Source organism: Bos mutus, chromosome 2 (genome assembly GCF_027580195.1).
Source record: "Bos mutus isolate GX-2022 chromosome 2, NWIPB_WYAK_1.1, whole genome shotgun sequence".
In the NCBI taxonomy this organism is placed as follows: domain Eukaryota; kingdom Metazoa; phylum Chordata; class Mammalia; order Artiodactyla; family Bovidae; genus Bos; species Bos mutus.
Window position 1 is genome coordinate 625,316 of NC_091618.1, and position 14,841 is coordinate 640,156.

The window sequence follows — 14,841 nt, forward strand, 5'->3', positions numbered from 1 at the left end:
AGAGACCCCGAGTGCTGCAGCCAAGACCCGCCGCAGCCCAAATCAATAAACAAAGCCATTCTGCGGTACCTTAAACATACACGCTGATATACGTCAATTATATCTCCGTAACACTGGAGGGAAGAAGAGGCACCCAGAGGGGCTGAGGGCTCTCGGGTGAACGGACACCCGGCCATTTTCAAACTTGCTCTGAGTGCTCCAAGTGGGACCTGTAAGGTGATTCCTTTTCAAGACTGAAGCCAGAGCGATATTAGGACAAACTCCAACCGGATCGCGTTGCTTCCCTGCTTCACGCCTTGTCAGGGGCCCCCTGTTGACTCGGGCCGTGGGGCCCCGCGAGACCTGCCCACCTCGGCCCCTTTCCGTCTGCCTCCCCCTCGCTGGCCGCCTCCCGGCTCCCAGAAGACTCCAAGCTCGGGCCTTCACGCGCTGCCCCCTCTACCTGGAAAGCGGCCCTGCCCCGCTTCACCTCGCCAAGTCCACCCCTCCTTCCGGTCCCAGAGCATAACCCCCCTTCCTCCTGGAAGCCTCTCTGATATTCTGGACCAAAGCAGCTTTCCCTGGGTTCACGCGCTCCTTCTGGGGCGGACTCAGGACAACTGTGCCGAAACCGCCGCCAGTCTTCATTCACCGTGGCCCCCATGCCCCCTGGACTGCGGGCCCCGGTGGCAGGGCCTGCTGTCTCTCCTGCTCTCGCCATCCCCCAGGCCTGACCCAGTCGTGAAACATAAGAGACGCTGAAAAAATATTTATGGGATAAATCAAAACAACAACACACACTGGTACCTCACACTGGTTAGAACGGCCATCATTGAAAAGTCTGCAAATAATAGATGCAGGAGAGGGTGTGGATGAAAGGGAACTGTTGGTGGGAATGTGAACTGATGCAGCCGCTGTGGAGAAAAGTACAGAGGTTCCTCAAATAACTGAAAACAGAGTTGCCGCATGATCCAGCAATCGCATACTTGGAGATATTCCCAGACAAAGCATAATATGAAAAGATACACGCTCCACCACGTTCACAGCGGCACTAGGCACCGTCGCCAAGACACAGAAACAACCTCCGTGTCCATCGACGACGAACGGAGAGGCTGTGGAGCGCGCGCACGACGGCACATGGGCGTGGAGTGGGACGTGCGCACGCCGGCCTATGGGCGTGGAGCGTGCGCACGACGGCACATGGGCGTGGAATAGAACGTGCGCACGCCGGCACATGGGCGTGGAACGTGCGCACGACGGCATATGGGTATGATGGAATAGGACTCAGCCACCAAAATGAATGGTACACGCCGTCTGCAGTAACATGGATGACTTCGGAGGTGTCATACGAAGGGAAATAAGTCAGAAACAGACAAATACCAGTGACAGCATTTACACGTGGAATCTAAAATACGCCACAAATGAACACATCTACAAAACAAAAATAGACTCCCAGATATAGAGAGCAGACTTGTGGTTGCCCAGGCGGTGGCGGGGGGAGGACCAGGGGCCTGGGATTTGCGGACGTACTAGTACATACAGGATGGCTGAACAGCAAGGCCCTACTGGTTAGCACAGGGAGCTGTGTTCATGTCCTGTGATAAGCCGTAATGGAAGAGAAATGAAAAAGAATGCACAGGTAGAGCTGAGTTACTTTGCTGCATAGCAGAAATTAACACAACGCTGTAAATCAGCCGTACTTCAATGAAGTTAAAAATATTTATGAGATGAATGAAGATCACGTTAAACTGCACTGGCCCAGATGAAGGAAGTCAGGGCAAGTCCAGGCCCACAGGGGCTGGGTGAGCCCCCAGCTCCTCGGGGGAAGCAGGACGCCTCAGGGGCCGCCCTGGGGCCTGCCTTCATGTGGCCGCAGACACTGAGCACAGATCTGTGGGCTGACTCGGCCTCAGGAAGGCAGGGGTGGGCGGACGCCCCTCCCTGGGAACCTCGGGGAGCCAGCTCCCCTACAGCCCCGAGGAACCCCCAGAGGCACGTCAAGAGTTTGGGGCTGGCTGCCAGGCCCCAGGCTTCTCACTGGGCTGTATTTAATTACTTTTTAAAGTGCCCGTCTCCATATAATTTAAACCAGCATACAGGTTGTTGTTATAAAAGTAGTGTATGCCCATGGCAAACATCTAAGTGCTCTAGAAGAGCAGAAAATGGAAAATAGAAGCCAGGATGTGCAGAGCAAAAACCAGCGGAACTTAAAAATGGGGTTGAGATTCACACTACCATATATAAACTAGACAGCCAGTGGGGGTTCGCTGTACGACTCCGGGAACTTTAACCAGGGCTAGAGAGGTGGGATGGGGTGGGAGGTGGGAGGGAGGTTCTAGAGGGAGGGGATATATCTATACCTGTGGCTGACTCATGTTGATGTATGGCAGAGGCCAACACATTACTGTAAAGCCACTATCCTTCAATTAAAAATAGATAAAACGGGGGTGAGGAAGACGACTTGGAGAACACAATGCCGCCTACACAAGTTAAAAATACACACACCCTAACCACACTGCATGTTTCGCAAGAATCACAAGAACGGAAAGTGACCCATTAAAATCATCCACGTGGTCCTTTGCAGGGGAGCAGAGTGGGAGTGAAGGAATGTAGGACCGGGGAGAATGAATGAATGAACAAATGAGTGAATGATGAATGAACAAATGTGCTCAGTCGCGTCCGACTCTTTGTGACCCCATGACTGTAGCCCACCAGGCTCCTCTGTCCATGGGATTCTCCAGGCAAGAATACTGGAGTGGGTTGCCATGCTCTCCTCCAGGGGATCTTCCCAACCCAGAGATCAAACCCAGGTCTCCCACATTGCAGGCGGATTCTTTACCGTCTGAGCCCCCAGGGAAGACCGGATGAACAAATAAATGAATACACAAAACCAGGAAGAGGGTGTGTGTGCATCATTAGAGATGACACGCATTGAATTGGGAATGATTACTGCAATCTTCTGCTCCTGATGGCCAAAAAAAACCCCAAAAAGGCAAAACTGTAAGAGCAAATGCTTTGGCGGCACTTCCTCTGTGGCAGGACGTTCATCCTTTACACCAACTGCATGACCTGGGTGTCCCCACCCTCCGGATGGGCCACTGAGACTTGGGGACCAGCTCTGTGGCTGTTCCTCTAAGGAGCTTGCTCCTCGGTGGGCTCTGTCAATGGTGTGTGTGTCTGGGAACTTGTCTTCTCATCTGTAAAGTGAGAGTTGTTGGAGTTTGCTGGGAGGACCGTGGCTGCCTGCAGGCCGCAGGCTGGGGCTCTGGCCCTGGAAGCCCCCCATTCAGGGCCGCCTGCCCTGGGAGTGAGGTACCTTTCTTGGGTTGTTCTTCTCCACCACGCCGTCGCGGTCTGCATCCACATCCAGGGAGATCTCTGGGGACAGACAGGTGGGTGAGCTGCTGGGCTGGCCAGAGAGGGTGGGGAGGGGGCAGGAGGGGGACCTACGGGGTTACGGTGCAGCTCACCCGAGGGAAGAGCTGTGCTGAGGTCACCTTAGCCAACCCCCTGCCTCAACACCACACTGCTGGATGGAGACACGAGCGGACGCCGTGCAGATTGCGAAACTCATGAAGGTGCTGCCGGGTGGGTCTGGGGTCTCCCGACCCCTTGCTGCTCCTCTACAGCTCTGGGTGGTGGGCGGGGTGAGCCGCACTGGGCAGATCTGGGAGTTCAGAGAGGTCAAGGCGCGTGCCCAGGGCACAAGGTCACAGGGTCACACAAGATCTGAAGCATACACCGCATTTCGTGTGAATCAAAGCTCAGATGTTGGAAACTTTCACGGGACTCCCTACCTGCCTTCCTGGCCTGTCCTGGGGCTGTGTACACATATGCGTCTGTGTGTTTCTCTTCCAGAACTCCAGGGTGTCTAGACCCCACACCTAAGGACTGAGGGTTTTACTTTGGGTGGGAAACTGCATTGTCAGCTCCTCTTGATCTGACTGTGCCCAAGAGGCCAAGCCGCCAGATAGAGGATCCAGGATGGGGTCCTCGCTGTCCCTCCTCTGGGGGAGGGACCTTCTTTGTTCGTAGGCCTGCTGTGGGGACTTCGTGGGGCAATGAAATGAGCCCAAAGTTCAGCATCAGACAGGACTGAGCTTGAACCGTGGTTGCAGCTTGTAAGCTGTGTGGTGCTGGGTGGCTTAGACAGCTTCTCTGAGCCCCAGTCACTCTACCTGAAAAATGAGGCGCTTTCCCATTAGATGAGTTGTCCTAATTGCAACGGTAGGCGCTGCTGACGTTTTGAACCAGATTGTTGCTGCTGCTACTGTTGTGGGTCTACCCTGTGCATTGCAGGGTGTTTAGCCACATCCCTGGCTTCTACCCCCTGGGTGCCCATAACATCCCCCCAGCTGAGACAACCAAAAGGTCTCCAGATATTGCCAAAGGTCCCCTGGGGGCAACATGGCCCCCTGAGTTAGAGACCAAGAGGGTGAGGCAGGGGAAATGTTGGGAAGGTGGTGGGAGCGACACGCGGAGTGGGGCGAGCTGGGTCCAGGTCGCGGACAGCCTGTGGGCTCGGCCTTGGGCTGAGCATGACTTGGACGGAGGTCGGAGCTGGGTGAGAACGACCGGGTTCCTGGTCGGTCCTGCTGGCAGCTGAGCTGTCTCCCTGGAGGGGTGGCGTGCCTCCTCTCTCTTAAGTCAGGGATTATACGGAGGGCCTCCCTTTGCCCACAGCCCAGTTCCCTCCTCACTCTGAATGCGGCTCTTCCAGGTCTGGAAGGAGGTAGGAGGGTGGTTCTAAGGGCACCGAGTCCTTGGGAGAGGGAGGCAGTATCCCCACTTCTGCGCCCCACATTAGGTGCTGTAGGAAATAATTATATAAACTCCTCCCATTGATCCCATTCACACAGCAAATCACTACTGAGCATCGACTGCCTCTAGGCCCCACACATGGGGAGCGGGGTGGGCAATTGGCCCACAGTGCCTGCTCTCAAGGAGCCCCCAGTCTTCTCTGTGTGTGGTTGGCCGTTTATTCGTGTCCAACTCTGCGACCCCATGGACTGTACACCACAGCCTCCTCTGTCCATGGGATTCTCCAGACAAGAATACTGGAGTGGGCAGCCTATCCCTTCACCAGGGGATCTTCCTGACCCAGGGATCAAACCCGGATCTCCCGCATCGACAGGTGGATTCTTTACTGTCTGAGCAACCAGGGAAAGTCCTATGAGATAAATATTATTGTTCCCACTTTATAGGCGAGCAAACTCAGACTTGGAGATGTCACTTGTCAGCACACTGGGCTGATGATCTGGGGGCTGGTGCGGGATAAGACTCCTAGGGACAGAGTGGAGAAGGCAGCCCCACCAGCTACTGTTAGAGACGGAAGGCTTAGAAGCACCAATATTGATGCTGGCTCCCAGACTGCCACGGACTTTCCAGCGGGACACTCCCCAGGGAATGCTGCTGTTTGGGGAGGTTGCCTTCCTGAAGCTTCTCCCAGGGGACCTGCTGCAGACCCAGCCCTCTCCAGGAATGACTCTTTGCTTTTCAAGATAACAATCTCTCCTGGGTGTACAGTTCTTTGTGGACAGGAGCGCACTTCCCATGGGTGTTTTCCCTCAGTCACCACCCTGGCCATCCTGCCATAAATAGGAGGAAGCAAGGCTCCCAGCAGGGCAATGACCATGAAGACCCCAAAAAGTGCAGGGCCAGGGGTCGCCCTCAGGTCTTGGACTCCAGACCCCTGCCCTTGGCTGTTTTCTCCACAGTCTCAGGCTGACCTCCGCCCTGGGTTGTTTCCAAAACCAAAGCCCACCTTCCAAGACCCAGGACTCACTCCTCTAGAGGTCGTTCCCAGAGGAGGGGCCAACTCCCCACCCTGGTGACCCTGTGGCTTTGGTCTCTAAGCTGCAAGGCGCCACTGCATCACAGCTCCTGTGGTCCGTGAAAGCAGTGGTCACAGGAGAGAAATCAGGAGCATTTCCCTGTACTTCATTATGAACTTTTCGTTACTCTGGGCTGCACCATGTGGCTTGCGAGCTCTTAGTTCCCTGACCAGGGACTGAACCTGTGGTGTGCACCAAGTCCTAACCAGAATGCCAAGGAACTCCCCATTATGAATTTCTTACATTAAATTTTTGTTATCAATGTAATATTTGCACAAGTGCAAAAAAAAACAAAACAAAAAACCAAACAAACAAACAAAAAAAACCCAAAGAGAGTACCAAACAGCTTCTAAATAAACCCAGGGGTTCTTTGTTTAGCCTGTCCCCTCACCGCCTGAGGGAAGCTCTATAATACCGAATAATATGCCTATTATTTTTTCTTCGGTTTATTCAATTGGGACAAATTTCACTGACTTCCCATGAAATCACATAATCGGGCTCCCTTATCATCCACCTCCTGACATCCCACGGTGCTTGACACCTTCTCTCTTGTGACTCTTGACAAAACTTTATGGTCAGTTGGAACGGCCTCCTCACCCTGCCGCCCTCCCTCGGAGACTCCCCCAAGTTACAAGGTATTCCTCGAGGACTTCTCCCCTTCAAAGCTTCCCTCAAGGTCCAGTCTAACTGGATTCCTATGGGATGCTCCTGAGGGGATGGGAGCAGGCTTGTGGCCTGCCCAGGGCTCTGCCTCCCGGAGCCGCTCTGTCCTCCCTGGGGAGGGGGAGGCGACATCTGTTTCAGGGCCTCTGGGCTCCAGACATTTCCCGGAGGCTCCAAATCCTGCCTCAGCTCCCCAGAATAGCCCCAAGGTGTCAGGTGGCACCCAGGGTGTGAGATAGATTAACTGGAAATGTCACCAGGACTGGGCTCAAGGCAGCCTGCCCTGGGGAATCAAGACACTGGCCTCAGCTTCCGCACGAGCGCTTTGGTGGCTGCCAGCCCCTGGATGGTGGCGGGGCACCAGGCCTTCTTGCCTGACGGGGCAGCTTGGGGTGTGGTGGGCAGGGGACTCTCCCCGACAGTCACTGAGGGTGGTTATCCTGGGTCTGGGACAGGGTACAAGGAACGAGGGCCTTAGGTTGATGCAAAAAATCCTCCAGGGTCCCATCCACGTGCTCCTCCCTTTGCAGGACCTCGGCAAAGAGGGTGAGGCTACGCCTCTCTCCACCATCTTCCCCTCAAACCCCCTTAACAGCGAGGAAGTTGCGAATCAGCCCTACCCAGGGGCTCGGAGGCTCTCCGGGATCAATGAGCTCGAAACTCACTTTATAGCCTCGAAAAAGTGAGGTCCAGGGAACTCCCTGGTGGGCCAGTGGTTAGGACTTTGTGCTTTCATGGCCAAGGGCCTGGGTTTGATCCCTGGTTGGGGAACTAAAGCCCCACAAGCCAAATGGCACAGTCCCCCCCCTCAAAAAAAAAAAAAAAAAAAAAAGTGAGGTCTACAGGGAGAGGGCATATCACAGGTTTTTGGCAAGACTAGGACCGAGAACCACAGCCTGATTTGACCAAGGGCATCATGATTTTGTTCTTGATACCAGGAGGAGGACTGAAGCACAATAAGGTTCTTCAGCGTCACATAGGCAGAGAGAAAATGGGCTGCCCAGTGCCCCAAGAGGAAGCGACAAAAGCAAAGAGCATTACCTCAGCACCTAGCCCCTGCCAGGCCTGGGGATGCCCCATCCCACTGAACCCCTATAAGCACTGTGCAAGAGCACACTGGAAACCCATTTTACAGATGAGGAAACTGAGGCTCAGCGGAATGGTGGTCTTAATGTGGCTGGAGAGGGGAGAGCCAGAACTTAGACCTACTGTATTTCCGTGCACTCTGAGGCCAGTGTTCTTTCTACCCAGTGTGGACTCAGGACAGAAGTAGGGTGAGATGGACACTAATACATCCCTGGGGGACAGTCCCACCATCATGGGTCATTCAAGGCATTCTTGCCTCTGAGCCGCCACCCTCAAATGATCACTTAGGCTGTGGGGCTCCTGGGGTAGATCCCTGAGGGAAGACAAGACCCAGATGGGTCAGACAGACCAGTGGATGGGTCCCAAGGGAAACCTAGTTTTCACCAGGCTTCCTGGTGAAACATAAATTCAGTGGGGGTGAGTTTTTCATAAAGCATTATTTCTGCAATGTGAACGACTGTCTTCTGTTTTGAGATTCAGTTCAGTTCAGTTCAGTCGCTCAGTCGTGTCCGACTCTTTGCGACCCCATGAATCACAGCATGCCAGGCCTCCCTGTCCATTACCAACTCCCGGAGTTCACTCAAAGTTCATGTCCATCGAGTCCGTGATGCCATCCAGCCATCTCATCCCCTGTCGTCCCCTTTTCCTCCTGCCCCCAATCCCTCCCAGCATCATAGTCTTTTCCAGTGAGTCAACTCTTTGCATGAGGTGGCCAAAGTACTGGAGTTTCAGCTTTAGCAACAGTCCTTCCAATAAACACCCAGGACTGATCTTTAGAATTGACTGGTTGGATCTCCTTGCAGTCCAAGGGACTCTCAAGAGTCTTCTCCAGCACCACAGTTCAAAAGCATCAATTCTTCAGCACTCAGCTTTCTTCAAAGTCCAACTCTCACATCCATACACGACCACTGGAAAAACCATAGCCTTGACTAGATGGACCTTTGTTGGCAAAGTAATGTCTCTGGTTTTTAATATGCTATCTAGATCGGTCATAACTTTCCTTTCAAGGAGTAAGAGTCTTTTAATTTCATGGCTGCAATCACCATCTGCAATGATTTTGGAGCCCAAAAAGATAAAGTCTGACACTGTTTCTACTGTTTCCCCATCTATTTGCCATGAAGTGATGGGACCAGATGCCATGATCTTCGTTTTCTGAATGTTTAGCTTTAAGCCAACTTTTTCACTCTCCACTTTCACTTTCATCAAGAGGCTTTTTAGTTCCTCTTCACTTTCTGCCATAAGGGTGGTGTCATCTGCATATCTGAGGTTACTGATATTTCTCCCGGCAATCTTGATTCCAGCTTGTGCTTCTTCCAGCCCAGTGTTTCTCACGATGTACTCTGCATATAAGTTAAATAAACAGGGTGACAATATACAGCCTTGACAAACTCCTTTTCCTATTTGGAGCCAGTCTGTTGTTCCATGTCCAGTTCTAACTCTTACTTCCTGACCTGCATCCAGGTTTCTCAAGAGGCAGGTCAGGTGGTCTGGTATTCCCATCTCTTTCAGAATTTTCCAGTTTATTGTGGTCCACACAGTCAAAGGCTTTGGCATAGTCAATACAGCAGAAACTGATGTTTTTCTGGAACTCTCTTGCTTTTTCGATGATCCAGCGGATGTTGGCAATTTGATTTTTGGTTCCTCTGCCTTTTCTAAAACCAGCTTGAACATCTGGAAGTTCACAGTTCACGTATTGCTGAAGCCTGGCTTGGAGAATTTTGAGCATTACTTTACTAGTGTGTGAGATGAGTGCAATTGTGGGGTAGTTTGAGATCATGCCCTGCCTACTTTTTAGGTGCTAACATGTTAACAAGATGGTAATAATTGATGGTAAATTACTTTATTAATGTCTTTGTTTCTTTTCGGCCAACCTTCAAAATCGTTAGGTCTACTAATTTGGTGGGGAGGGGAGGGGACATTTTACTGACCCATGGAGCCTAAATATCTGGAACTTGTGGCAGTTACAGAAATAACTCTTCAGTGAAAGTGTCAGCACCCCAGGACAAGCCTGGTCCTTCATCATGTATTCGGTATCTTCTGCCCAGTCTCAGCCCTATGGCACCCTCGCTTGCCTCCTGGCTGTTGTTGTGTAGTCGCTAAGTCAGTCTGATGCTGTGATCCAATGGACTGTAGCTCCCCCCCCAGCCTTCCCTGTCCATGGGTTTCCCAGGCAAGCATACTGGAGTGGGTTGCCATTTCCTCCTCCAGGAGATCTTCCCAACAACCCAGGGACCGAACCCATGTCGCCTGCATTGGGAGGCGGACTCTCTGCCCCTTAAAGACCAGGGAAGCCACTCCTGCCTCCTCACAGTGTTACTATACCATCCATCCTGGGCCCGCGCCTCCCTCCCTACAGTGTCACTGCACCGTCCGTCCTGGGCCTGCGCCGGCCTCCTCACAGTGTTACTACACCATGTGTCCTGGGCCCAAGCCAGCCTCCTCACAGTGCCACTGTGCGGTCTGTCCTGGGTCCACGCTGGCCTCCTCACAGTGTTACTATGTCGTCAGTCCTGGGTCCGCGCCGGCCTCCTCACAGTGTCACTGCACCATCCGTTCTAGGCCCGTACCGGCCTCCTCACAGTATTACTACACCATCTGTCCTGGGCCCGTGCCTGCCTCCTCACGGTGTTACTACACCATCTGTCCTGGGCCCGCGCCTGCTTCCTCACAGTGTCACTGCGCTGTCCGTCCTGGGCCCGTGCCTGCCTCCTCACAGTGTTACTACACCATTCTTCTGGGGCCCGTGTCGGCCTCCTCACAGTGTTACTACACCATCCGTCCTGGGCCGGCGCCTCCATCCCTACAGTATCACTGCGCCGTCCGTCCTGCGTCCACGCCTGCCTCCTCACAGTGTTACTACACCATCCGTCCTGGACCCGTGCCTCCCTCCCTACAGTGTTACTACACCGTCCGTCCTGGGCCCGCGCCTGCCTCCTCACAGTGTGTTAAACAACCATCAGTCCTGGGCCCACGCCGGCCTCCTCACAGTGTTACTATGTCGTCAGTCCTGGGTCCGCACCGGCCTCCTCACGGTGTTACTACACCATCCGTCCTGGGCCCGCGCCTGCCTCCTCACAGTGTCACTGCGCCATCCGTTCTAGGCCCGCACCGGCCTCCTCACGGTGTTACTACACCATCCGTCCTGGGCCCGCGCTTGCTTCCTCACAGTGTCACTGCGCTGTCCGTCCTGGCTCCACGCCGGCCTCCTCACAGTGTCACTGCGCCGTCCGTCCTGGCTCCACGCCGGCCTCCTCACAGTGTCACTGCGCCGTCCGTCCTGGCTCCACGCCGGCCTCCTCACAGTGTCACTGCGCCGTCCGTCCTGGGCCCGTGCCTGCCTCCTCACAGTGTTACTACACCATTCTTCTGGGGCCCGTGTCGGCCTCCTCACAGTGTTACTACACCATCCGTCCTGGGCCGGCGCCTCCCTCCCTACAGTATCACTGCGCCGTCCGTCCTGCGTCCACGCCTGCCTCCTCACAGTGTTACTACACCATCCGTCCTGGACCCGTGCCTCCCTCCCTACAGTGTTACTACACCGTCCGTCCTGGGCCCGCGCCTGCCTCCTCACAGTGTGTTAAACAACCATCAGTCCTGGGCCCACGCCGGCCTCCTCACAGTGTTACTATGTCGTCAGTCCTGGGTCCGCACCGGCCTCCTCACGGTGTTACTATGTCGTCAGTCCTGGGTCCGCGCCGGCCTCCTCACAGTGTCACTGCGCCATCCGTTCTAGGCCCGCACCGGCCTCCTCACGGTGTTACTACACCATCCGTCCTGGTCCCGCGCTTGCTTCCTCACAGTGTCACTGCGCTGTCCGTCCTGGGCCCGTGCCTGCCTCCTCACAGTGTTACTACACCATTCTTCTGGGGCCCGTGTCGGCCTCCTCACAGTGTTACTACACCATCCGTCCTGGGCCGGCGCCTCCCTCCCTACAGTATCACTGCGCCGTCCGTCCTGCGTCCACGCCTGCCTCCTCACAGTGTTACTATGTCGTCAGTCCTGGGTCCGCACCGGCCTCCTCACGGTGTTACTACACCATCCGTCCTGGGCCCGCGCCTGCCTCCTCACAGTGTCACTGCGCCATCCGTTCTAGGCCCGCACCGGCCTCCTCATGGTGTTACTACACCATCCGTCCCGGCTCCACTCCGGCCTCCTCACAGTGTCACTGCGCCGTCCGTCCTGAGCCCGCACCGGCCTCCTCAGTGTCACTGCGCCGCCCGTCCGGGGCCGCTGCGTTTTGCGGGAGTATCGTCAGTGGCATTGTTAGCCCCCTGGGAGCTCCCTCCTCTGCCAGGCTTTGGGCTGCTGCCCGTCCCGCTAACGTCCTCAAGTGTCCTTGCCTCTGTGGGGTTGGGTTTCCTAGGGACGGTCACCTGAGACAGCCTGGGGCACCGTGTACCCGTGAGGCTCACACGTGCCAGCCCTCAGCTGCAGCGCTGGAAGCTTTGGTTTACTCTCCCAAGGTCCCTTCCCGCCACGTAGTCCTGAGGACTGGCCCCCAGAGACCGGGCACTCACTCCCTCAGTGCGGAAAGAGGGGCAAGTGACCGGCAGTCAAGCCGGTTTGGGAATCAGCTCAGAAGTGGGAGAGCAATACTACTGAGCCTGTTTGGGGCTAAAAGCACAGGGTTGGAGAAGGAAAGGCTGGCTTGGGAGCTAGTTGTTTTGTGGGGGGATTTCCGAGCCCACCCCCTCACCTCCCCTACACCCCCCTATATCCCCCCTACGCCCCCCCCCCCCACGCCCCGGGAGAATATGACATAATTGAGACGGCTGGGTGTCCCATAGACCACGTTCTGCTGTGTGGCCCCAGGCAAACCTTGGTTTTCTCATCTGTAAAATGGGGACTATAATAGCATGTCTTCTTAGAATAGATGTGAGAATAGACTGAGCTCATGATAGCTAAACCACCTCACGCTGCAGCCTGAAACACTGTCAGTGCTCATAGTAATCGCCACCTCCACACCAAAGTCCTGGACACAGAGCAGCTGTTCAGCAAATAGACATCACTGTTATCTTCAACGCCCTCAGGACATAGCTGATGCTCAGGAACAGGTAGCTTACCTTCCCCTGACCTGTCGCCACTCTGTCAATGTTAAACTAAGGACTCACTGAAATGTCCCCCTGGCTTGAACATTATAGGAGCTAAATGGAAAGGACAAGTAATACCTTCACTGCAGAAGAGCCCATGGGGTGAAGCCCTGGAACCTCGCATTCCACGTGCCCTGGCATCCAGGGGAGGGGAGCGCGGCGCAAACAGAAGAACCCTCAAAGGAGTGAGCCTGAGCTCTGGACCCAACCGGCACCGTGTTGTTGCGTGACTTTGAACCAGGTCCCTAGCCTCTCTGGGCCTCAATGTCCTTGTGAATCAAATGAAGGGCTAGGACAAGGTGGGTTAAGGACCCAGGTTGCATCTTTGCACCCTGAGGGCTGGGTCTGGGGAAGGCAGGGGTGCAGCTGGGGCTGGGAAGGACAGTGCAGGCTTTGTAGACAGGCCATTCTCCTCTCGACAAGCGAGCTCTTCTCCGGGCTGCAGGGCAGAGACGGGGGAGGAGCAGCCTTGGCTCTTTCTCCCCACGGTCCACAGAGCCTGTGACAGGGACTGTGACAGCCAGCTGAGTTGCTGGAGGACCAAGGCACACCTCCCCCCGAAGCACCCCCCAGGCCTGCATTATTAGAGGAAGCTCCGAGTGCCAGGCGGGCAGCACTGAGAACAGTCCAAGCGCCTGGAAAGGGCAGCAGTGCCAGCCCCTGGGGAACAAAGGCACCCAGGCTGGAGCCACGCAGACTCACCGATGGCCGTGAGGAAGAGCCCAGCCTGGTCGACGGGCGTGATCCCCTCCTCCTCATAGTAGCTGACGGTGACCTTGATGGGGGTGGGGGAGGGGCACCGGGGGAGGGAGAGAACAGAGGTCACAGGTCACAGGCAGGCAGACCCGCAGGGACCACCTCACAGTCTGTCAAGCCAATCCGCTCTAACCAGCTGGACCCTCTCCTCCAGGAAGTGCTCCTGGCTTGGTGGGCTGTTTCTCTCAGAATATCTAAGTAGACGGGGCTCCCCTCTCTCAGAGGGCATCCAGGGTGTTGTCTGCTACTTGCCCTCCTGTGCGTCCTGCTGCCGGCCCCCACTTCTACTGGGGTGTGTATCTAGCTCCCACTCAGCAACAATGGAGCTTAGGCTGTTCTCACTGGACGACGCCCAGTGCCATCTCTGACACGGGACACATGTGACGTTCATGTTAATAATTAGAGAACCCAGGGAACAAAGGGTCTGGTCTCGGCTCTATCTCTTGGGCATGGGCGCCCAGCATCCCATCTGATACACAATGAAACCAAGGACGTTCGTGGCCGTCGCTTCCAGTAGCCTAAGAGTCTGTGCTAAGAGTCCCGTGACATTAACCTGCCATGAATTCATCCTTCTGTGGCTGTAGCCATGAGCTGATTTACTGAGCTCTTAAAAAGTGGTTGGTTTGAACTGAGATGGGCTACAGGTGTGAAATGCACAGACGATTTAGACTCGGCGTGGAGAAAACCTTGGTCTTGTTTTTTATATTGATATCACGTTGAAATGACAGTATCTGGATATATGGAGTTAAGTAAAAAAAATCATCAAAATTAAGTCCATCTATTTCTTTTTGCTCTTTTACTTACTTACTTATCAGCCATCCCGCCCAGTATAGGGGAACCTTATTAACAGTTCCCTGACCAGGGATCGCGCCCATGAGCCCTGCAGAGACCGTGTGGAGTCCCAACCACCGGACTACCGGGGAGGTCTCTCTTTTTGCTCTTTTAATGTGGTTGTGAGAAAACTGAAACCGACATGTGTGGCCCATGCTCGGCTTTTCCTGCCCGCGCGGATCCGGCCCGTCCAGATACCGGCCTGGCCCCCGGCCCCCAGGCCCGCGCAGGAGCACCGCCCCGCCCACGGTACCTTGTCGCTGCTGGCCTCGGGGCTTGCCTGGCTCATGGTGAGCCGCAGCGTGGTGCTGGGCGACAGGGGCCAGCGCTGCTTGCCGTTGGTGGCCACCTCCTCGGCCTGCCCGTCGCGCACCACCTCCACCCGCACGCGCTCCGAGTGCTTCAGGCCGAAGGTCTGGGCCCCCGCAGGGGCCGCGCTGGAGGGAGAGAGGAGGCCGCGTCACAGGGACCGCTGGGTGGGAGGGGCCAGGGCCTTCAGGAAGAGACCCCTGGGGGGCAAGGCTGCAGGGCTCCCCAGGCGGCCGGGTCTCCCAGAGGACTCAGCTGTAAGGTAATCACCCGGTAGTGAAGAGGGCACTGGC

The 14,841-nt window shown here is 55.3% G+C and overlaps 1 protein-coding gene across 2 annotated transcripts in view; it reads right to left on the reverse strand.

The window, feature by feature from the left end:
- The window catches only part of PADI2 (peptidyl arginine deiminase 2), a 59,139-nt gene that overhangs the window by 25,252 nt on the left and 19,046 nt on the right, over nucleotides 1–14,841 (reverse strand). For both annotated transcript variants that reach the window (XM_070382026.1, XM_070382023.1), the window contains exons 2-4: nucleotides 14,493–14,676; nucleotides 13,355–13,427; nucleotides 3,296–3,357 (exon numbers count right to left, since the gene is read on the reverse strand). In XM_070382026.1, the coding sequence (XP_070238127.1) occupies nucleotides 3,296–3,357; nucleotides 13,355–13,427; nucleotides 14,493–14,676 (319 nt within the window). The remainder of the gene's footprint in view (nucleotides 1–3,295; nucleotides 3,358–13,354; nucleotides 13,428–14,492; nucleotides 14,677–14,841) is intronic.